At 46.7% G+C, this 25,415-nt stretch overlaps 1 protein-coding gene across 2 annotated transcripts in view; it reads right to left on the reverse strand.

Moving 5' to 3' along the window:
• The window catches only part of PRKCG (protein kinase C gamma), a 452,626-nt gene that overhangs the window by 98,006 nt on the left and 329,205 nt on the right, over positions 1 to 25,415 (reverse strand). For both annotated transcript variants that reach the window (XM_088459502.1, XM_088459496.1), the window contains 4 exons: positions 16,806 to 16,979; positions 16,335 to 16,426; positions 13,916 to 13,978; positions 10,391 to 10,529 (listed from right to left, as the gene is read on the reverse strand). In XM_088459502.1, the coding sequence (XP_088315628.1) occupies positions 10,391 to 10,529; positions 13,916 to 13,978; positions 16,335 to 16,426; positions 16,806 to 16,979 (468 nt within the window). The remainder of the gene's footprint in view (positions 1 to 10,390; positions 10,530 to 13,915; positions 13,979 to 16,334; positions 16,427 to 16,805; positions 16,980 to 25,415) is intronic.

The following is a 25,415-nucleotide window of genomic DNA, read 5'->3' on the forward strand; positions in this document are numbered from 1 at the left end:
AAAAGAACCTGAGTAAAGAGTTCTGAAACGTTGACACAATTTCTGGGGCTCAGAGTATTCTTCGAAAGTCACCAGAGTGCCGCCTATTCAAGAATATATATATATATATATATATTAGGGGTGAGCGGGTTCGGATTTCTGAAATCCGAACCCCCCCGAGCCCCCCGATCCGAGTCCGATCCGAGTCAGGCTCGACTTTTCCCGCCTGACTCGGATCTGACATCGAGGCAAAACGTCATCATCCCACCTTCCGAGTCTCGCGGGTTTTGGATCCTATATAAGGTACCCGCGTCGGCGCCATTTTCTCACTCGGCTGTGGACAGTGAAGAGGGAGGGTGGGAGTTAGTGCTGTGTAGTGTAGTGTAGTGCTGCTGTTGTCCACTACTTCAAAGTCCATAGGGGCTGGCTGTGTTGTGCTGTGCTGCTGTTGTTAATAGGGGCTGTGTCCACTACTTCAAAGTCCATAGGGGCTGGCTGGACTGTGTTGTGCAGTCAGTTCCAAAGTCCTGTGCAGTGTCCCAGTCCTAAAGGGGTGCTGTAGTGTTGTCCAGGGGGTGCTCTGTCCATCAGGGGTGCTCCCCCCAAGTGCTAAAAAAATAATATATTTTCTGTGTTTGTGAATTGTGTGCGCAGTAGCCGCACGTGCATCAACAAAGTAGTGCCAAGCGTGCGCCTGTGTCATAAGTAAAGGGCCGGCTGGCTTGACCGTTAAAGGGTGCTGTAACCCCCGAAAGTACACTCCAGTCCAAACCAAAAAAAAATTATTTTCTGTGTTTGTGAATTGTGTGCGCAGTAGCCGCACGTGCATCAACAAAGTAGTGCCAAGCGTGCGCCTGTGTCATAAGTAAAGGGCCGGCTGGCTTGACCGTTAAGGGTGCTGTAACCCCCGAAAGTACACTCCAGTCCAAACCTAAAAAAAAATTATTTTCTGTGTTTGTGAATTGTGTGCGCAGTAGCCGCACGTGCATCAACAAAGTAGTGCCAAGAGTGCCCCTGTGTCATAAGTAAAGGGCCGGCTGGCTTGACCGTTAAAGGGTGCTGTAACCCCCGAAAGTACACTCCAGTCCAAACCAAAAAAAAATTATTTTCTGTGTTTGTGAATTGTGTGCGCAGTAGCCGCACGTGCATCAACAAAGTAGTGCCAAGCGTGCGCCTGTGTCATAAGTAAAGGGCCGGCTGGCTTGACCGTTAAAGGGTGCTGTAACCCCTGAAAGTACACTCCAGTCCAAACCAAAAAAAAATTATTTTCTGTGTTTGTGAATTGTGTGCGCAGTAGCCGCACGTGCATCAACAAAGTAGTGTCAAGCGTTCGCCTGTGTCATAAGTAAAGGGCCGGCTGGGCTTGACCGTTAAGGGTGCTGTAACCCCCGAAAGTACACTCCAGTCCAAACCAAAAAAAAAATTATTTTCTGTGTTTGTGAATTGTGTGCGCAGTAGCCGCACGTGCATCAACAAAGTAGTGCCAAGCGTGCGCCTGTGTCATAAGTAAAGGGCCGGCTGGCTTGACCGTTAAGGGTGCTGTAACCCCCGAAAGTACACTCCAGTCCAAACCAAAAAAAAAATTATTTTCTGTGTTTGTGAATTGTGTGCGCAGTAGCCGCACGTGCATCAACAAAGTAGTGCCAAGCGTGCGCCTGTGTCATAAGTAAAGGGCCGGCTGGCTTGACCGTTAAGGGTGCTGTAACCCCCGAAAGTACACTCCAGTCCAAACCTAAAAAAAAATTATTTTCTGTGTTTGTGAATTGTGTGCGCAGTAGCCGCACGTGCATCAACAAAGTAGTGCCAAGCGTGCGCCTGTGTCATAAGTAAAGGGCCGGCTGGCTTGACCGTTAAAGGGTGCTGTAACCCCCGAAAGTACACTCCAGTCCAAACCAAAAAAAAATTATTTTCTGTGGTTGTGAATTGTGTGCGCAGTAGCCGCACGTGCATCAACAAAGTAGTGCCAAGCGTGCGCCTGTGTCATAAGTAAAGGGCCGGCTGGCTTGACCGTTAAGGGTGCTGTAACCCCCGAAAGTACACTCCAGTCCAAACCTAAAAAAAAATTATTTTCTGTGTTTGTGAATTGTGTGCGCAGTAGCCGCACGTGCATCAACAAAGTAGTGCCAAGAGTGCGCCTGTGTCATAAGTAAAGGGCCGGCTGGCTTGACCGTTAAAGGGTGCTGTAACCCCCGAAAGTACACTCCAGTCCAAACCAAAAAAAAATTATTTTCTGTGTTTGTGAATTGTGTGCGCAGTAGCCGCACGTGCATCAACAAAGTAGTGCCAAGCGTGCGCCTGTGTCATAAGTAAAGGGCCGGCTGGCTTGACCGTTAAAGGGTGCTGTAACCCCTGAAAGTACACTCCAGTCCAAACCAAAAAAAAATTATTTTCTGTGTTTGTGAATTGTGTGCGCAGTAGCCGCACGTGCATCAACAAAGTAGTGCCAAGCGTGCGCCTGTGTCATAAGTAAAGGGCCGGCTGGCTTGACCGTTAAGGGTGCTGTAACTCCCGAAAGTACACTCCAGTCCAAACCTAAAAAAAAATTATTTTCTGTGTTTGTGAATTGTGTGCGCAGTAGCCGCACGTGCATCAACAAAGTAGTGCCAAGCGTGCGCCTGTGTCATAAGTAAAGGGCCGGCTGGCTTGACCGTTAAAGGGTGCTGTAACCCCCGAAAGTACACTCCAGTCCAAACCAAAAAAAAATTATTTTCTGTGTTTGTGAATTGTGTGCGCAGTAGCCGCACGTGCATCAACAAAGTAGTGCCAAGCGTGCGCCTGTGTCATAAGTAAAGGGCCGGCTGGCTTGACCGTTAAAGGGTGCTGTAACCCCCAAAGTACACTCCAGTCCAAACCAAAAAAAAATTATTTTCTGTGTTTGTGAATTGTGTGCGCAGTAGCCGCACGTGCATCAACAAAGTAGTGCCAAGAGTGCGCCTGTGTCATAAGTAAAGGGCCGGCTGGCTTGACCGTTAAAGGGTGCTGTAACCCACAAAGTACACTCCAGTCCGAACCAAAAAAAAATTTATTTTCTGTGTTTAGCCGCACGTATATATCAAATCGATATAACATAAATGGAGGACCAAACTTTCTCCGATAAAAATAAAATAGAGAAAGATCAAGAACCACTTCCTCCTAGTGCTGAAGCTGCTGCCACTAGTCATGACATAGACGATAACATGCCATCAACGTCGTCTGCCAAGGCCGATGCCCAATGTCATAGTAGAGGGCACATACAATCCCAAATGGCAAAGTTCAGGAAAATGACCTTGAAAAAGACATTTAAATCAGCTGAAGAGAAACGTAAACTTGCCAATATGCCATTTACGACACGGAGTGGCAAGGAACGGCTAAGGTCGATCCCTAGTATGTTCATGACTAGTGGTTCAGCTTCACATGACGATGGAAGCACTCCTCCCACTAAAAAAATCAAAAGAGTTAAGCTGGCAAAAGCACAGCGAAGAACTGTGCTTTCTAAGAAGATATCACAAATCCCCAAAGAGAGTCCAAGTGTGGTGGTGGTTGCGATGCCTGACCTTCCCAGCACTGGACGGGAAGAGGTGGCTCTTTCCACCATTTGCACGCCCCCTGCAAGTGCTGAAAGGAGCACCCACAGTCCACTTGCTGATATGCAAATTGAAGATGTCACTGTTGAAGTACAACAGGATGAGGATACTGGTGTAGCTGGCGCTGAGGAGGAAGTTGGCGAGGAGGATTCTGATGGTGATGTGGTTTGTTTAAATCAGGCTCCGGGGGAGACAGTTGTTGTCCGTGGGATGAAAAAGCCCATCACGGTCATGCCTGGGCAGAAGACCAAACATTCCACCTCTTTGGTCTGGCAATATTTCTATCCAAATCCGGACAACAACTGTCTTGCCATATGTACCATATGTAAAGGTGAAATAAGTAGGGGTAGGGACGTCAACCACCTAGGAACATCCTCCCTTATACGGCACCTGCAGCGCGTTCATAAAAAGTTACTGTCAAGTTCAGAAACTTTGCTCAGACCGTAAGCAGTCCAGGGACACCTAAATCCCGTTGTCCTGTTGTATCCAAGCGCCTGCAAACCACACCGTCAACTCCCTCCTCGTCAATTTCCTCCTTCGTCAGGATCGGAAGTAGTCCTGCAGGCCATATCACTGGCATGACTGACTCTCCTATCCGGGATTCCTCCGGAGGATCCTGCATTGCTACGCCTACTGCTGCCGCTGCTGCTGTTGCTGCTGCTGCTGGGAGTCGTTCATCATCCCAGAGAGGAAGTAGGAACACCACTACTTTTACTAAACAATTGACCCTCCAACAGTCCTTAGCGAGGAGGATGAAGTACGACAGCAGTCATCCTGAAGCAAAACGTATAACTGAGGCCTTGACTGCTATGTTGGTGTTAGACGTGCGTCCGGTATCCGCCATTAGTGCAGTGGGATTTAGACAATTGATGGAGGTAGTGTGTCCCCGGTTCCAAATCCCGTCTAGATTCCACTTCACTAGGCAGGCGATACCGAGACTGTACAGAAACGTCAGAAAAAGTGTCCTCAGTGTCCTGAAAAATGCCGTTGTACACAATGTCCACTTAACCACGGACATGTGGACAAGTGGAACAGGGCAGACTAAGGACTATATGACTGTGACAGCCCACTGGGTAGATGTATCACCTTACGCAGCAACAGCAGCAGCGTCACCAGTAGCAGCATCTCAGAAACGCCAGCTCGTTACAAGGCAGGCTACGCTGTGTATCACCGGTTTCAGTAAGAGGCACACCGCCGACAACCTCTTAGAGAAACTGAGGGAAATCATCGCCCAGTGGCTTACCCCACTTAGACTCTCCTGGGGATTTGTGATATCTGACAACGCCACCAATATTGTGCGGGCATTACATCTGGGCAAATTCCAGCACGTCCCATGTTTTGCTCACACAATAAACTTGGTGGTGCAGAATTTTCTGAAAAGCGACAGGGGCGTGCAGGAGACGCTTTGGGTGGCCCGAAAAATTTCTGGCCACTTTCGCCATTCAGCGACTGCGTGCCGAAGACTGGAGCGCCAGCAAACACTCTTGAACCTGCCCCGCCATCACCTGAAGCAAGAGGTTGTGACGCGGTGGAATTCAACCCTCTATATGCTTCAGAGGATGGAGGAGCAGCAAAAGGCCATACAAGCCTATACATCCACCTATGACATAGGCAAAGGAGGGGGTATGCACCTGACTCAAGCGCAGTGGAGAATGATTTCCGTGTTGTGCAAGGTTCTCCAGCTCTTCGAACTTGCCACACGTGAAGTCAGTTCAGACACTGCCAGCTTGAGTCAGGTCATTCCCCTCATCAGGCTTTTGCAGAAGCAGCTGGAGAAAGTGAAGGAGGAGCTAAGACGGAGCGATTCCGCTCGGCATGTGGGACTTGTGGATGAAGCCCTTCATTCGCTTTGCCAGGATTCCAGGGTGGTCAATCTGTTGAAATCAGACCACTACGTTTTGGCCACCGTGCTCGATCCTAGGTTTAAAGCCTATGTGGTGTCTCTCTTTCCGGCCGACACAAGCCTGCAGAGGTGCAAAGACCTGCTGGTGAACACACTGTCAGCTGAAGCGGAACGTGACACGTCAACGGCTCCTTCTTCATTTTCTCCTGCAACTGGGGCTGCCAGGAAAAAACTTAGGTATCCTAAGCAACCCGCTGGCGGTGATGCAGGGCAGGCAGGACCAAGTTTGGACATCTGGTCCGGACTGAAGGACCTGGCAACAATTTCTGACATGTCTACTGTCACTGCTTATGATACTGTCACCATTGACAGAATGGTGGAGGATTACATCGGTGACAGCATCCAAGTAGGCATGGCAGACAGTCCATACCTGTACTGGCAGGAAAAAGAGGCAATTTGGAGGCCCCTGTACAAACTGGCTCTATTTTACCTGAGTTGCCCCCCCTCCAGTGTGTACTCCGAAAGAGTGTTTAGTGCAGCCGGGAACCTTGTCAGCGAAAGGCGTAGGAGGTTGCTTCCACAGAATGTGGAGAAGATGATGTTCATCAAAATGAATTATCAGCTCTTCCAGGGAGACCAGCCTCCAGAAGGTACAGAGGGACCTGTGGTGGTGGATTCAAGTGGGGACGAGTTAATACTTTGTGAGGATGAGGATGTACACACTGAAGAGGGTGAGGAATCGGTGGATGAGGAGGATGAGGATGACATCTTGCCTCCGTAGAGCCAGTTTGTGCAGGGACACATTAATTGCCAGCTTGTTTTGTGGGGGCCCAAACGAACCAATCATTTCAGCCACAGTTGTGTGGCAGACCCTGGCGCTGAAATGATTGGTTTGTTAAAGTGTGCATGTCCTGTTTATACAACATAAGGGTGGGTGGGAGGGCCCAAGGACAATTCCATCTTGCACTTCTTTTTTTTCTTTGCATTATGTACAGTTTGGGGCCTAGTTTTTCAAACTGCCATCCTGTCTGCCACTGCAGTTTCACGCCTAGATGGGTCACGTGTTTGTGCCGCCCACTCGTGTCGCTTAGCATAGTCATCCAGCTACCTCGGTGCAACCTTTTGGACATAAAAACACTATTGTGAGGTGTGAGGTGTTCAGAATAGACTGGAAATGAGTGGAAATTAAGGTTATTGAGGTTAATAATAGCATAGGAGCAGAAAAACCTACAAATTCTGTGATTTTAGCTGTTTTTATGCTTTTTTAAAAATAAATACAGATCCAAAACACAAAACCCAGAACCCAAAACACGGAAGGGTGGTTTTGGCAAAACCAATCCAGATCCAAAACACGAAGAAAGATCCAGATCCAAAACCAAAACACAAAACACGAAAAGTGGCCGGTGCACACCCCTAATATATATATATATATGCAAAAAAAGAGCCAGCACATCCATTTAGGGAGAGTCAAATATTTTATCCAGCATTAGTGCATCCATAATATTCATATGTCGAGGCAGAGCGCTCTGCATTTGATGGAGACTCGTGACTTTGCTGCTCTGGATGAGTATACTGCATGGCTATATTGCTGAAATGTATTGTAACTATTATTACTGAGTCCCCTCATACCTTGACATATGGATGCACTGATGCTAATTTCACTAATGCTGTATAAAATGTTTGATTCTTTCTAAAAGGATGTGCCAACTCTTTTTTGCATATTGGTAACATATTATGTGCCTTGCACTCCTACACTATATATTTGAAGTGTGCTCTGCTGGTTTCAATTGGAACTATATACAGATGTAGCCACGTTCATCGTTGCCGTGATGCATACACACGCATCGCTGCATAGCTCAGCATACGCCAGACTGCAAGTACTTGCAGCTGGCGTTCGCTCCATTAAAGTCTATGGAGTGACATGGGCACACTAGACTTTTGCAGCTGCACCGCAATGTTACGTCTGCAGTTTACTCCAGCTACACCTAAAGGGGCGACATTCTGCAATTTAGGTGCGCCAAAATGACAATTATATCTTGGTTCGCTGAACCTAAAAATAGTGTGGCATCCCTGACTGCATCTGTATTGGTCCTTCGCTGTGGCGGCAATGGACACATCTGCTGTTAATCATTTGGGTTACTGGACCAGCGTATTGTATTTGTGTGTACATATGTAGCAATTAATATACAGTTATCCCCAGAAAAGTCACTCATTTGACTTCGCTGTCATAGTATACAGCTGATACAGGGCCTGATTGTCAGATGCAGGGGTGATGTTGGACCTGTTTTTACCTGAGTTTCACTGCGCATACATCACAATGTTGTATGTGCAGTAGAGAATCAGACACAGGCACAAAGAAGTGCGCTGGGCGTTCCTGTGTGATTACAGGGGATTGGCTAATCATGAGGGTGTTATTGGAGGGACACAGGAGTGTTGATGAAAGTTGTTGCATACAGAGACGCTGAATCGCTCACATTTGAGGCCAAACTTAGATGGATGATCTACACCTAGCAGATGATGGCGGCATCTAAAGAGGCACCAAGCGGTATTGCACCGTACACACTAAGTAGGCGTCTCAGTCCTTGCACATTTGGACACACAGCTGTGCACCATGAAAGGGGTTAGTAGTAGCCATTACTGTGTCCAATTTAGAAGCAGGCCCTATAAGGAGGGAGTATCCTGTCTCCACAGGAGACCCGCCCTCTTAACAGAGCATGGCCCCATTAGGGCTGCATCCAAAAATTTCCCGGAACGGTTTTCCATCCCAATCCGCACCTGGGTGTCTGTGACAGCTGCCCACGGGGAGAAGGGGAGGGAGAGATTATATCCTCCCCGTATAAAGCTGCTGCAGCTCCCATACTTAGAAAAGACTGTCAGCCCAGCAGGTCACCACTAGCTACTGCACACAAAGGAGCAATCAGATAAAAGGCTGAGGGGATTTATATACTATCTATCTATCTATCTCATATGTATCTATCTCATATGTATCTATCTGTCTATCTATCTATCTCATATCTATATCTATCTATCTATCTATCTCATATCTATCTACCTCATGTCTGTCTGTCTGTCTGTCTATCTATCTATCTATCAGCTCCATTGTAGCAGGGTGCACTGCAGGGAGCAGAACCATTCAGGAGTATTCCAATTTTTAACTCAATCACTAGGAAACAACAGAACAGCAGCAGCAGGAATAACATTACGCACCAGGTAATAGTGTTTGGGTGTTATCCAGCCCTACATGATTCTGTGACAATAGCACTGAGCATTAGAGGCCTTTCCCATACCCAGAGAGCAGCACTGAGTGACTCCGGATGTGTCAGACACTAGTAACAGTGTGAAGTATGAGCGATTTAAGGTTAAATGTATGTTTTTATGTGAAGTCCATAATATTCTTATTTGTTTGTGGACACTGACTTTATTAGCTGCATGTGTTGATCATCATTTTTATGATTTTTCTTGGTTTGCAACCGGTGCCAGCGCTCACCTTTGTGTGTTTGTGAGAGGACAGTTGCTCCCTCCCGGTGATGCTGAGTTGGACAGCATTCAAGAGCTTGTACTCTTGCGCCTATGTGGCGCGCCTACGTGGCGCGCCTACTCCCTATCTGTATGTTTAGTTTGCTACTAATCTTCAGTGTGCATCAGCCTACACTTGTTACAAAAGATGCGAATATTTACACTTGTGAACAGCTCTGTGGCCCTCAGTCCCGTCAACCCACCCTCACTGAGCTGGGACTATATGGGGAGCGCCCTGTTAGAGCCCTGTTACACCTCTTCAGCCATAAGTGAAGATGCACTTGCAACACACACAGCTCTGCATCATTTTTATTTTTATACACTTTAGAGTATTAGCAGAGGGCCTGATTCAGAGTTATACGCAATACCGATGTTTATGGAGTGGAGAGATTATTGGTAAACCAGGGCCACTGTCTTGTACTTGCCCCCCAGGCTAAAAGTTGCCAGCCAGCCCCTACTGCAGGGGTTCCCAACCACGGTCCTCAAGGCACACTAACAGTCCAGGTTTTAGGGATAGCCTTAGTTGAGCAGAAGTGACTTAATTAGTACCTCAGTGATTTTGATTTAACCATCTGTGCACAATCATGGATATCACTAAAACCAGGACTGTTAGTGTGCCTTGAGGACCGTGGTTGGGAATCACTGCCCTACTGGCATATATGAACAATATAAATGTAGAAACGAATATGTATCATTTTTAATGTTGAGTCTGGCTCCTATTGTAAGTCAATTCTTGTATGCAGCTCACTAGGATCACTGTCCCAGGCTTCCAGTATTGTGCTGACACACATGGTCTTTCTTGCTTTTTTCTATCTTTAAATTTTCTCTAAATCAGTGGTTCTCAACTCCAGTCCTCAAGTACCAACAACAGGTCATGTTTTGTGGATTTCTTTAATCATGCACAGGTGAGTTAATCATTTTGCTGGGTCAGTAATTATCCCACCTGCTTCCACTGACAAAAATCCTGAAAACATGCCCTGTTGGAAAAACTTGAGTATTAAGATTGAGAACCACAGCATTATAATTACACATTGACTGCAATGCTGTTCAGAAAAACACACATTGACTGCAATGCTGTTCAGAGAAACACACATTGACTGCAATGCTGTTCAGAGAAACACACATTGGTTGCAATACTGTTCAGAGAAATACCAGCTTGTGTCAGAGTCTGATAACTGAGTTATTTGCATGACGAACAGGAGAAAGCAAATTGGTAATTTCTTATAATCGAGGATCTTGTACAGTTTGATGCTGAACTGCAATTCCAGAGATGAGCCCCAAAACATCAATTAAAGTAAGGAAACAAATCTTTCCACTAGCCATTTATTCTGGTGCTAACATGAGCGGATTTGAGGAGGACGACGTTTGGCTTTACAGCTGACGAGGATTTTGAAAATAAATTAAATATTTCAAGGTTACAATTCACACAGGCTAGTCAGGCTTCTCATGTTATAGATTTATACAGACACAAATAAAATTGTAGCAGTACCTCAGGAGCTATATAGTCAGGAGTCCCGCAGAACGTGCGAGTAGTGGCCCCGCTGAAAATGTTCTCTTTACACATTCCAAAGTCAGTGATTTTAATGTGTCCCTCAGCGTCTAGCATGACATTGTCCAGCTTCAAGTCTCTGCATATGTAATAGAAAAATCAGCAGGGGGGCAGCAGGCTGAATTGCCCATTGAAAGTTAATAGAATACAACAGTATCTATGCTTGAGCTCTTCTGAAAACATGACACACAAAAATCCATATAAAAAGTAACATACAGTATATGGACATATGTATATATATATAACACACACACACACACACACACACACACACACACACACACACACACACACACACACACACACACACACACACACACACACACACACGCACGCACGTACACACACGTGTGGTGGAACTAGGGAGTGGTGGATCCAGGTGCAAGGATATGCTTTGGGCCCCATATGCAGTGTCCCCAGTAGTGGTCCCCCTATGCAGTGCCCCCAGTAGTGGTCCCCCTATGCAGTGCCCCCAGTAGTGGTCCCCTTATGCAGTGCCCCCAGTAGAGCCCCTTATACTGTGCCCCCAGAAGTGGTCCGCCCTACGCAGTGCCACCTGTAGTAGTCCCCCCTATGCATTGCCCCCAGTAGTAGTCTCCTCTATGCATTACCCCCAGTAGTAGTCCCCCCTATACAGTGACCCCAGTAGTAGTCCCCCCTATGCATTGCCCCCAATAGAAATCCCCCTATGCATTGTCCCCTGTAGTAGTCCCCCCTATCAGGGCCGGATTTCCCGCTAGGCATCCTAGCCACTCGCCTAGGGCCCGGCGGGTCCCAAGGGGCCCGTGGACGGGCCCTTTTGCCCGAAGAAATTACATGATCACAGCGCTCCCAGAGGAGCACTGCGTGAGTACCACGTGATGTCATGACGTCACGCGGTCCCGCCTCCACTCCCAGAGAGCCTCCGGGAAGACTGTATCATGATACAGCTGCCTGCGCGGTGCGCCGCAGTGCTCAGGAGGGTTCCCGCTGACGTCACTGCAAGACCTGTCCCCCGTCGCCAGTCTTCTGCTGCCGCTGTTGGAGCCACAAGGACCAGGTAAGTCTAAAGTGGGGGGGCTGTGATGGAGGGGGCTATGAGGAGAGGCTGTGATGGAGGGGGCTATGAGGAGAGGCTGTGATGGAGGGGGCTATGAGAAGGGGGTGTGATGGAGGGGGCTGTGATGGAGGGGGCTATTATTATTATTTCCAGTTATTTATGTAGCGCACACATATTCCGCAGCGCTTTACAGAGAGAATATTTGGCCATTCACATCAGTCCCTGCCCCAGTGGAGCTTACAATCTATGTTCCCTATCACATGCTCACACACATACACACATACACACTTGGGTTAATTTTGTTGGGAGCCAATTAACCTACCAGTATATTTTTGAGGAGGGGCAGTGATGGAAGGGGCTATGAGGAGGGGCAGTGATGGAGGGGGCTGTGATGAGGGGGACTGAGATGTGATGGAGGGCTGTGATGGAGGGGCTGTGATGGAGGGGGCTGTGATGGAGGGGGCTGTGATGGAGGTGGCTATGAGGAGGGGGCTGTGATGGAGGGGGCTATGAGGAGAGGCTGTGATGGAGGGGGCTATGAGGAGAGGCTGTGATGGAGGGGGCTATGAGGAGAGGCTGTGATGGAGGGGGCTATGAGGAGAGGCTGTGATGGAGGGGGCTAAGAGGAGGGGCAGTGATGGAGGGGGCTATGAGGAGGGGCAGTGATGGAGGGGGCTATGAGGAGGGGCAGTGATGGAAGGGGCTATGAGGAGTGGCAGTGATGGAGGGTGCTGTGATGAGGGGGACTGAGATGTGATGGAGGGCTGTGATGGAGGGGCTGTGATGAGGGGGATACGGGGGCTGTGATAAGGGGAGTGAGGGGGTTGTGATGACTGGGGCTGTGGTGAGGAGTGCTGTGAGAGGCTGTGATGAGGGGTGCTGGGCTGAGAGGTGCTCCATGGGGGGGGATGAGTAAGCTAGGATGAAGGTCCGCTGTGAAGAGGGGATATGAAGAGCTGTGATGGAGGTGACTGTAATGAGGGGGATTGAGAGGGGCTGTGATGGAGAGGATATGAGGGGCTGTGATGAGGGTAGTTTGAGGGAGTGGAGCCCCAAACTGGTATCCTGCCTAGGGCCCCATGAGGTCTAAATCCGGCTCTGCCCCCTATGCATTGCCTCCACTAGTAGTCCCCCCTATATAGTGCCCCCAGTAGCTGCCACCGCCCCATACATTGCTCCCAGTAGCGACCCCCCCTATACAGTGCCCCTAGTAGCGTCCACCCCCTATACAGTACCCCGAGTAGCACCCCCCCTATGCTGTGCCAATTTCCCTGCCCCCTTACACACACACACAAAAAAACCCCACAAATTACCTGAATATACGCTCCTCTCGGCCCGCTCTTCTGCACTACAGGAGAGACGTCATAATGTCTCTCCCATCACCCGCTGCGAGTGGCACCAGAAGGCGCAGCTCATGAGTGAGCTCCAGCCACCTCCCTCCGTGGACGTAGCAGCCAATGAGAGTCTGCCTGACTCTCATTGGCTGCTATAACAAACACACAGCCACCGCTGGCGGCTGTGTGTCTGTTACTGTGTAGTGCTGACCGCTCTCAGGGCCTGATTCAGACCCGCTCGCAAGCGGGTCGATGTTGACCAAGTGCGCATGCGCACGACGGAGGCGGCTCCATCGTGCGCATGCGCGAGACCCAAATAATGACGGCCAAGCAGTCGTTATGGGTCTCGCACCAAAGGGGGCATGCTGTCGATGGTGATTGACAGCACGCCCCCTTTGGTGGGCGTGTCGCGGGCATGGCTGCCCAGACGGACGCGTTCCCATGGGAACGCCTGCCATCTGGGGCCGGCCCCACTGACATCAGTGGTGATGTCAGTGGGAGTGCTTTTGGCTCTGATAGAGCCAAAAGCACTCCAGGGCTTGCGGCAGCGAGACCCTACCACAAGGGTCTCGTCGCAAGCCCAATGGTCGCGATGGTCTTGACCATTGCGACCATCATTTTGGCCGCTCGCTATAGCTGTGGATGGTCACCCACAGCTAGGCGAGCGGCCAGGAGGTCGCTCCAAAAAGTAGGAGGGAAGGCCCTGATTTAGAGCGAGCGCTCTGTCAGAGCATCTGGCTTTGAATCAGGGCCTCACTGCGGTCTGCACTACACTTGTGGGGCCCGACACTTTCGGTGGATGCAGTGGCGGCTATGGACCCCTGCACCACAGCGGGCCCAAGTGCAAGCCACCGGCTGCACCGCCTCTAGTTCCGCCACTGCATATATATATATACATATATATATATATATATATATATATACACACACACACACACTCAAATTGTTGAAGAGCAGATTTCGTAGAACTATTTATAGGCTAAACAAGTTTGTTCATTGTTACTTTACAATATGAATTATTAATGGATCATTAATTTAATGCAGACTTACATCACTTCTATAAGCAGACATGTAGAGATATTTATGCTATACCTGTAGATGATTCCTTTGTTGTGGAGAAAGAAGAGTCCGATGGCAATCTCTGCAGCATAGAACCTAGATAAAAACACATCATATACAAAGACCATTATTAAATTGAAGGAGAACAATGCAGAAAAAGGTATATATGATATCATAACATACAAACGCTGCACAAATATTACATTCATATATCAAATAATGATGGCAAGTATGGAAGGTGATGGATTTTTCCATATAATATTGGGCATACACTGGCAGATAAAATGCCGGTCAGACCAACAGACATTTTATGTGACAGCCTGTAACCTAGCAAATATCATGGCCAAACACTGTGAGATACTGTATGTCACAGTGACTGGCCTCACATTATCTGGTTCCTCTCATGGGGAGGAGACATTTTCCTCATTCTTCCCCTGCGCAGGAACAGGGGAGGCTGCATATTGGATACACCATTCAACTTAAAAAAGTGATGAACAGCATTCTCATTTTATTTTTTAAAAGAAGAAAATAAATAAAAATGGCCTCCCATAAACTCCCAGCACCAGCAGTGATACCTTGAACAGACTGACAGGTTGGGATAGTTATACACTTTTGGCTCTTCCAGTTTCTGACTGGTACTATATCATGTCCACGACAATGCCAGGAAGTCAGTATGCGGATACTGCTGGGACTGGCATAGTGACCTATTCAGTGCTGGTGCTCATCTAAAGGAGCAGTCACTATGCCACAGGGCACCACATTGGTGCAGATTTTCCTTTTATAGAGTCACCAGCCCAGCAGGTCATAGTCTAGTGCTGGTAGCAGCTTTTGCCGAGGGACCTCACACTGTTCATTCTCCTACCAACCCAAGCTATGAGTGCTGGAGCTGGGAGCAAATAAAAGGTGGGGACAGGCAGAACCGTAACTAGACTTTTTGGTGCCCTGTGCCAGAAAGAGCATTGGCACCCCCCTAATTTTTCAAAGGGACATAATGCACCAAAAAAGGGCCATGGGTTCATGGGGAAGGGCCAGGGAAGAGATAGGAGAGGCCAGGAGATGCTGGGGATGAAATAAGTGGAAACTACAAGCAAGAATGATAATAAATAGAAATTTGACAGGCCCAAACAGCAACCCCTGACCTGTGGTACCCTGTGCGATGGCACCGGCCGCACTACCCTAGCTATGGCCCTGGGGACAGATAATGTATCTATTTATTTTTCTATATTTAAAACTGTATAGTTCAACAAAGTAGAGTTCCTGCAACAGATACGTCACCTGACAGGATTTCTGTATCTCTTCATAGAGCAAAATTATGTGTCAGCGCTTTTACTGTACTAGGCCTACTTTAAGGTGAACCCTCACCCCACCACACCCCATTTCCGTCCCTCTTGACACAAGTAAATGGGAGTCAGGGATATTCAAAAAGGTTACCATGAGCTCAAGGATTCACATTTTTTGTATGAATTTTCATTACAAAAAATAATGCTTTTTAGACTTAAATAAGAGACTTGTGTCCAACGCTAAATGACCCCATTATCTACCCTGGATGCAATTCCTCCTATCTGCTTTCATTCTGTGAGCTTTATCATTTAAGATTTTAAGTGGAAAGTTAAAATGCAAATATTCACAATGTACTGTATGCAGTGACTACACAGACCCAGCGCAGAGTGACTGACATGATTTACCGTTTGGGGCGGTGGTCGGAGAAATGCAGGCGTGCCGGTGCATTTGAACGCCATTACAGGGGCGTGCATAAATTAGTTACTGTGATGGCATACGCAGCCTGTGTACTCCCTGCGTTCAACAAGGTTAGCAATTCCTGAGTAAGGTCAGACCTTGTGCAAGTGTGCGTGAGGCTGCGATTGTACTTGATGTTACCAATGGTTTTACAGTCTTGCTAAGTATTACAGATGTGTGTAAGGTAAAGGGGGCGTCCTTATGTTAGGTTGCGTTTGGCATTGCAATCGCAGACATTAGCATACCTTCACAGTGAGACTGCGTGCATAATCGCTATTGCAATCGCAATAGCAATCCATACCGAATCAGGCCCTGTGTCCGTTAACTCGCAAATACCCTCCATATACTGTAGTGCAGAGTAGAATGGTATATTATTGGATCTGCTAATATCAGACCTCCCAACATTTCAAACATCCATGAAAGAACTCTTCAGACTCAATATGAAATACACAATATTTGTTAGGATTGCATGTAGAATGGCAGATTCTCAACTGCAGTGTATCTTCATATGGAGCCACGCAATAACAGCCATAATACGTGCGTAGGCAGTTATGCTAACAGTTACTCTCCTGTAATGTAATATCGAACAATACTGTTGTTATTATGGCTTACATTTAAGTCTCTATTGACTTCATTCAATGCTAACACTTTTACAATATATTGACCGTACGTGGCATATCTTTCATACATGTGACAGACATGGTTAGGTACTTACATAGCATGGGGCTCTTTGAACTTGCCAACCTGCTGTATATGGTACATGAGGTCCCCGCCATTCACATACTCCATAACAAAATAAAGACGGTCCTAGAATGAGAGCAGCAGTAAGTTTTCTGTTTCCATGGTTCTGCCAGATGCTCAACACATTACATTTAGGAATTTGAAATGTATCAAATCTTCTAAAGACTGGAAAAGTTGCCCATAGCAGCCAATCAGCTTTGAGGTAGCAGTTAATGATCGGTAAAATGATAGATAAAAGCTGATTGGTTGCTATTGACAACTTCTCCACTGGTCCAATTCTCCCCTCTTTAGAAGGCTTGATACAGCTCCCTCTTAATATTCCTGCTTCATTAATTACTGTATACTTCTACTTAATCCTAATTTAGCCCAATGGCTGCATAAACCCTTATACATCTTCACATGGAATACTGTATGTTATATACGGAATGCTATGAATGATGCATACCACGGTCTGGAAGGTAGAATGAAGCTGTGTGAGAAAGTGAGGTCGCTCAGACAATGCCAAGACGCGTTTCTCCACCATGGTGCACTCCACGTCATCATCCTGAATTATTACATCCTTCTTTAGAATTTTAATGGCATAGAGTTCATCTGACCCACGTCTCTCAGCCAGCATGACCTGAAAGAATGGACATATAAATTAAAAAGACAGTCTCCAAGTGATGAGAGCATACTACCATTAACAGAAAATGGCAGACATGCGATGTAAGTAGAGATAGAGTAGACTTATTTATCATTGAGGAAAAAAGGCTGGGCTATTGCACAGAAGCCTGAATCATCATATAAATCCATGATTGGTTAGGATGCCCCAAGAACTCCATAGCTCCAACCTCTACTCCAGGGGTTCCCAACCACAGTCCTCAAGGCACACTAACAGTCCAGGTTTTAGGGATAGCCATACTTGAGCAGAAGTGACTTAATTAGTACCTCAGTTATTTTGATTTAACCATCTGTGCACAATCATGGATATCACTAAAACCAGGACTGTTAGTGTGCCTTGAGGACCGAGGTTGGGAATCACTGCTCTACACACATGAAAGAAAAAAATGCATAGATTTTTTATCCTACTAGGCATAAATGAGTAAAACATGCGGTAATATAATAAAACAAAGGCAGACAACTGTCACTACAATTCCTAGGCCCAGGAGCACTTGGCCTTATACAAATCCAGGTCTGTTGTCTTGCAGCTTCCTGTGGTTTTACAATGGAGAATTCACAAACAGGGATTTATTTTACATTTAACACATCCCAGCAGTTGCTTAATCATTGGCTCTGAGCTATAGGATTTTCCATTTTCTGCTCATGAATCAATATTGAATAGATGTACAGTTGGCAGATAAGGTAAGGCTAAACACTGCATTTTAATTTCATGCTTCACACATGGCTTCAAATCTCCCTTATTGGAGGTGGCTGCTGATGCAAATAGGAATGAACAGTATTTCCCCAGCAGTTTCCCAGTAGTGACATGTTTTGTGACATTTCCGCCAATATGGATGCCACAATATTGTTATGTATAAATATTAAACTATTGTAATAAGTGGAAACATGATAATGAAGAAATATCTGTATGGTTTAATAACAAAAGGGAGTTACAATTACTTTGTGTCTTTTACAATTAAATTATTTTCATCTATACTATAATTCAGCTGCTAATTTATATTCATGTTAAGCTTATTTTGAGACTTTTTCCCCATTGCCCTGAATTCTTGTGAAAAATATTAATAAACATTCTGGCAATTTAAACTAAGGGGGGAATTCAATTACCCATGGCAAATTACTGCAGGTAATAACAGGAGGCTATTCATTTAGCCTCCCACATTCGCCCGATAGCCTTAACGCATGTTAAACACATGCGTTAACACGGTTTATCAGACGTTCACGCACAGGATCTGTGATAAGTTCACATACCTCTACGTTAACCGCCAATTATCTCCCGATAACTGCACAGTTAACAGGGATTTCTTTTTGGGTCTCAGGAGACCCGAAAAGAAATCCCTGATAAGCGGGGCTAATTGAATATGGGCCGACGATCAATTAGCACCTGTTCATTTGAAGGGACTAATTGAATTTTGCCCTAAAACTAAGATTATTTTCACCTTGGTACACATTTATTTTATTGTTATTGTGTTACAATATAGAATGTTGTCCTAATGAAGAAGAGAGACATGTCTCGACTGACTACTAGTAACATAAAAAGTGGCAGTTGGACATAAGTGACTAAAGAGGACAATTGGAGAGGTTGCTCATACTAACCAATTAGCTTCTAACCAGCACCATAACAGGGCAGCAGTGCGCCCTACTCCAGCACCGACCTTAAACCCATGATGTCATGACATCACGCATAGGGGGTGTCGACACCGGCTCTGGGAAGTTGAGCACTGCCTGGAGCAGGTACCTAGTACATTCTATAAAATAAGTATAATCTGATTGGTTGTTATAGGCAACTCTTCATCTGGTCTCTTTAGAAAGTTTGCTACATCTCTGATTATAAAACTCTTTGAGTAAACGGAACATACTGTACAGTTTTTTAAAATAGGCACAGAACCATAAATCATATATTCCATGTCATTTAATATGGGCACATTTCAGAATTGTTATTCTTAAATATATGTATGTATGCAATCATGATGGTCACTTTTAAGATAACTGAATCTTGTTGACAAAAGTTCCATATCTATACTTTCCAAATGTCCTATTTTTGCAGGACAGTCTTGTTTTGGAGGATTGTTCCATGACCCCAAGATCAGGAAATATATCCTGATTTGTGTGGCGTTGGGAGGTGTTCCACTGTCGTACACCATAGAGATATCAAACATGGCATCTTCTAAAAAAATAAAATAAAAAGTGAACCGAGGGCTTTGCCACACCTACCATGTGACATGGCTATTTACCAGTACTCCAAGCACTAGAGCCGTAACTAGACTTTTTGGTGCGCTGTGCTAGAAAGAGTATTGGCGCCCCCCTCATTTTTCAAAGGAACATAATGAACCCAAAAAGGGGAATGTACTCATGGGGAAGGGCCAGGGAAAAGATAGGGGAGGCCAGGAGATGCTGGGGACGAAATTAGAGGAAGCTACAAGTGAGAATGATAATAAACAGAAATTTGACAGGCCCAAACAGCGCCCCCTGACATGTGGTGCCCTGTGCCATGGCACCGGCCACACTACCCTAGCTACGGCCTACCAAGCACTCACTTGTTCCCCTATTAGAGACCTCCGATGTTGGGTAGTATGCATCTACATTGCCTGTGCTTATCTTCCTTCTTTTTCTAGTATCTTCTAAGAAATATACTAGATTTAAATGTTTTATCTTTAGTTTTTTCTATAACTCCTCTATGTGCAGTAAATGCGTCAGGAATGTGTTAAATAGAGAGCATATACAATAGGTGATAGTATAGTTTGGCCTTTTTATGGAAGACTAACCTTGAATATGTAATACAATTTGGCCATCAGTCCAAAGCAAAAAATATTCTGCATTCAGAGCAGTGCAGCAGTATTAATAATGGTAATGACTAGGGGTGAGCGGGTTCGGATTTCTGAAATCCGAACCCCCCCGAGCCCCCCCGATCCGAGGCCGATCCGAGTCAGGCTCGACTTTTCCCGCCTGACTCGGATCTGAAATCGAGGCAAAACGTCATCATCCCGCCTACCGGGTCTCGCGGGTTTTGGATCCTATATAAGGTACCTGCGTCGGCGCCATTTTCTCACTCGGCAGTGGACAGTGAAGAGGGAGGGTGGGAGTTAGGGCTGGCTGGGCTGTGTAGTGTAGTGCAGAGTAGTGTTGTGCTGTGCTGTGCTGCGCTGTGCTGCTGTTGTCCATAGTGGCTGTGTCCACTACTTCAAAGTCCATAGGGGCTGGCTGTGTTGTGCTGTGCTGCTGTTAATAGGGGCTGTGTCCACTACTTCAAAGTCCATAGGGGCTGGCTGGACTGTGTTGTGCAGTCAGTTCTCCATCGGGGCTGTGTCCACTCCAAAGTCCTGTGCAGTGTCCCAGTCCTAAAGGGGTGCTGTAGTGTTGTCCAGGGGGTGCTCTGTCCATCAGGGGTGCTCCCCCCAAGTGCTAAAAAAATTATATATTTTCTGTGTTTGTGAATTGTGTGCGCAGTAGCCGCATGTGCATCAACAAAGTAGTGCCAAGCGTGCGCCTTTTGTCATAAGTAAAGGGCCGGCTGGCTTGACCGTTAAAGGGTGCTGTAACCCCCAAAGTACACTCCAAACCAAAATAAAAATGATTTTCTGTGTTTGTGAATTGTGTGCGCAGTAGCCACACGTGCATCAACAAAGTAGTGCCAAGCGTGTGCCTGTGTCATAAGAAAAGGGCCGGCTGGCTTGACCGTTAAAGGGTGCTGTAACCCCCAAAGTACACTCCAAACCAAAAAAATATATATTTTCTGTGTTTGTGAATTGTGTGCGCAGTAGCCGCACGTGCATCAACAAAGTAGTGCCAAGCGTGCGCCTGTGTCATAAGTAAAGGGCCGGCTGGCTTGATCGTTAAAGGGTGCTGTAACCCCCAAAGTACACTCCAAACCAAAAAAATATATATTTTCTGTGTTTGTGAATTGTGTGCGCAGTAGCCGCAGGTGCATCAACAAAGGAGCAGCGCCAAGCGTGCGCCTGTGTCCCATAAGTAAAGAGCCGGCTGGCTCATATCGGGTGGTGTAACCCACAAAGTGCACTACTCTCCAGCAAAAATAAAAAAATATTTTCTGTGTTTAGCCGCACGTATATATCAAATCGATATAACATAAATGGAGGACCAAACTTTCTCCGATAAAAATAAAATAGAGAAAGATGAAGAACCACTTCCTCCTAGTGCTGAAGTACAACAGGATGAGGATACTGGTGTAGCTGGCGCTGAGGAGGAAGTTGGCGAGGAGGATTCTGATGGTGATGTGGTTTGTTTAAATCAGGCTTCGGGGGAGACAGTTGTTGTCCGTGGGATGAAAAAGCCCATCACGGTCATGCCTGGGCAGAAGACCAAACATTCCACCTCTTTGGTCTGGCAATATTTCTATCCAAATCCGGACAACAACTGTCTTGCCATATGTACCATATGTAAAGGTGAAATAAGTAGGGGTAGGGACGTCAACCACCTAGGAACATCCTCCCTTATACGGCACCTGCAGCGCGTTCATAAAAAGTTACTGTCAAGTTCAGAAACTTTGGCTAAGACCGTAAGCAGTCCAGGGACACCTAAATCCTGTTGTCCTGTTGTATCCAAGCGCCTGCAAACCACAAAGTCAACTCCCTCCTCGTCAATTTCCTCCTTAGTCAGGATCGGAAGTAGTCCTGCAGGCCATGCCACTGGCATGACTGACTCTCCTATCTGGGATTCCTCCGGAGGATCCTGCATTGCTACGCCTACTGCTGCCGCTGCTGCTGTTGCTGCTGCTGGGAGTCGTTCATCATCCCAGAGAGGAAGTAGGAACACCACTACTTTTACTAAACAATTGACCCTCCAACAGTCCTTAGCGAGGAGGATGAAGTACGACAGCAGTCATCCTGAAGCAAAACGTATAACTGAGGCCTTGACTGCTATGTTGGTGTTAGACGTGCGTCCGGTATCCGCCATTAGGGCAGTGGAATTTAGACAATTGATGGAGGTAGTGTGTCCCCGGTTCCAAATCCCGTCTAGATTCCACTTCACTAGGCAGGCGATACCGAGACTGTACAGAAACGTCAGAAAAAGTGTCCTCAGTGTCCTGAAAAATGCCGTTGTACACAATGTCCACTTAACCACGGACATGTGAATAAGTGGAACAGGGCAGACTAAGGACTATATGACTGTGACAGCCCACTGGGTAGATGTATCACCTTACACAGCAACAGCAGCAGCGTCACCAGTAGCAGCATCTCAGAAACACCAGCTCATTCCAAGGCAGGCTACGCTGTGTATCACCGGTTTCAGTAAGAGGCACACCGCCGACAACCTCTTAGAGAAACTGAGGGAAATCATCGCCCAGTGGCTTACCCCACTTAGACTCTCCTGTGGATTTGTGATATCTGACAACGCCACCAATATTGTGCGGGCATTACATCTGGGCAAATTCCAGCACATCCCATGTTTTGCTCACACAATAAACTTGGTGGTGCAGAATTTTCTGAAAAGCGACAGGGGCATGCAGGAGACGCTTTGGGTGGCCCAAAAAATTTCTGGCCACTTTCGCCATTCAGCGACTGCGTGCCGAAGACTGGAGCGCCAGCAAACACTCTTGAACCTGCCCCGCCATCACCTGAAGCAAGAGGTTGTGACGCGGTGGAACTCAACCCTCTATATGCTTCAGAGGATGGAGGAGCAGCAAAAGGCCATACAAGCCTATACATCCACCTATGACATAGGCAAAGGAGGGGGTATGCACCTGACTCAAGCGCAGTGGAGAATGATTTCCATGTTGTGCAAGGTTCTCCAGCCCTTCGAACTTGCCACACGTGAAGTCAGTTCAGACACTGCCAGCTTGAGTCAGGTCATTCCCCTCATCAGGCTTTTGCCGAAGCAGCTGGAGAAAGTGAAGGAGGAGCTAAGACGGAGCGATTCCGCTCGGCATGTGGGACTTGTGGATGAAGCCCTTCATTCGCTTTGCCAGGATTCCAGGGTGGTCAATCTGTTGAAATCAGCCCACTACATTTTGGCCACCGTGCTCAATCCTAGGTTTAAAGCCTATGTGGTGTCTCTCTTTCCGGCCGACACAAGCCTGCAGAGGTGCAAAGACCTGCTGGTGAACACACTGTCAGCTGAAGCGGAACGTGACACGTCAACAGCTCCTACTTCATTTTCTCCCACAACTGGGGCTGCCAGGAAAAAATTTAGGTATCCTAAGCAACCCACTGGCGGTGATGCAGGGCAGGCAGGACCAAGTTTGGACATCTGGTCCGGACTGAAGGACCTGGCAACAATTTCTGACATGTCTACTGTCACTGCATATGATACTGTCACCATTGACAGAATGGTGGAGGATTACATCGGTGACAGCATCCAAGTAGGCATGTCAGACAGTCCATACCTGTACTGGCAGGAAAAAGAGGCAATTTGGAGGCCCCTGTACAAACTGGCTCTATTTTACCTGAGTTGCCCCCCCTCCAGTGTGTACTCCGAAAGAGTGTTTAGTGCAGCCGGGAACCTTGTCAGCGAAAGGCGTAGGAGGTTGCTTCCACAGAATGTGGAGAAGATGATGTTCATCAAAATGAATTATCAGCTCTTCCAGGGAGACCAGCCTCCAGAACGTACAGAGGGACCTTTGGTGGTGGATTCCAGTGGGGACGAGTTAATACTCTGTGAGGATGAGGATGTACACACTGAAGAGGGTGAGGAATCGGTGGATGAGGAGGATGAGGATGACATCTTGCTTCCGTAGAGCCAGTTTGTGCAGGGACAGATTAATTGCCAGCTTGTTTTGTGGGGGCCCAAACGAACCAATCATTTCAGCCACAGTTGTGTGGCAGACCCTGGCGCTGAAATGATTGGTTTGTTAAAGTGTGCATGTCCTGTTTATACAACATAAGGGTGGGTGGGAGGGCCCAAGGACAATTCCATCTTGCACCTCTTTTTTTTCTTTGCATTATGTACAGTTTGGGGCCTAGTTTTTCAAACTGCCATCCTGTCTGTCACTGCAGTATCACGCCTAGATGGGTCACGTGTTTGTTGCCGCCCACTCGTGTCGCTTAGCATAGTCATCCAGCTACCTCGGTGCAACCTTTTGGACATAAAAACACTATTGTGAGGTGTGAGGTGTTCAGAATAGACTAGAAATGAGTGGAAATTAAGGTTATTGAGGTTAATAATAGCATAGGAGCAGAAAAACCTACAAATTCTGTGATTTTAGCTGTTTTTATGCTTTTTTTAAAAAAAAAACAGATCCAAAACACAAAACTCAGAACCCAAAACACGGAAGGGTGGCTTTGGCAAAACCAATCCAGATCCAAAACACGAAGAAAGATCCAGATCCAAAACCAAAACACAAAACACGAAAAGTGGCCGGTGCACACCCCTAGTAATGACACATCTTCCTTTTGAGTGAGGAATAGCGATTCATTTGAGTAAAATGTATTTAAATTAAACTTAGGGAGTGGCTTGTGTGATTTGATGAATCTAAGCAAGGTCAATGTGAAGGGTTCTGGAGACATGCTGACAAGCATTACACAAAGTGACAGGCACAAATGTCAAACTGTCTCACTGCCACTTCATAATGGAATCACATAATAAAGTTTTGTAGTATCCTGCAAGTGCATCAGCAAAGTCCATTTGTGAGCCATACCCCTATTTCTATTAAACTGCACAATGACTTGGCAGGGATAAAGAGTATATATAAAATATTAGGATGTGATGACCCTAATTACCCCAAGTCTGCTGTTAGTGTACACTTAAACCTTCAAAGTGAATAAATTTGCCCAATGTATGGCCTCATTTCAAGTTACATGCCTATTCCTTCCAACGCCGTAACAAGGCAGCTGTGCGCCCTGCACTGGCCATGTCCCCTAAACCCATGACGTCATGCCTAGTGGGCTGGGCCGTTGGGTAAGGGAAGTAGAGCACTGCCCGAATGCGCCGTGTAGCTCTGCAGGCTGCCGGCTCAGTCGTCCCTTGGACGCTCCAGGCAGCTCTGCCGTATCACTACGAGCTGCAGGGTTCCATTTCAGGCACCCTGCAAGCCAAATCCAGGTGTCGTACTCGCACACCCCAAGTTATGGCCCTGATTTATTCTGACCAACACCTCTCAGTAGATCAATATGACATTTGGATTAGATTTCTTTGTTATGAGCCTTTGTCCTCTAGTCCAAAGGGACAGTGGAGCTATTTTAGAGCACCATTTCCATCTGCAGCTTACTTGCAAGGTCTGTGAATAGATGAGGCAAAAGTTTTCCAGTAGAAATCAAACATATAAAAATCAGCCATGTTGCTCTCTGGTCATATGACCCCCTTTTACATAACTGGAACAGACTCCATGTTTGCCTGGCTAATGTTGCATACACACGGAACAACTTGAACAACCATAGATATCGTTGATAGATTTCCCTTCAACTTTCTGTAGTGCAGGTCAAACGATTTTGATTGTACACAC

Source organism: Taudactylus pleione, unplaced genomic scaffold, assembly GCF_031769625.1.
Source record: "Taudactylus pleione unplaced genomic scaffold, aTauple2 ptg000041l, whole genome shotgun sequence".
NCBI classification, from domain to species: Eukaryota; Metazoa; Chordata; class Amphibia; order Anura; family Myobatrachidae; genus Taudactylus; species Taudactylus pleione.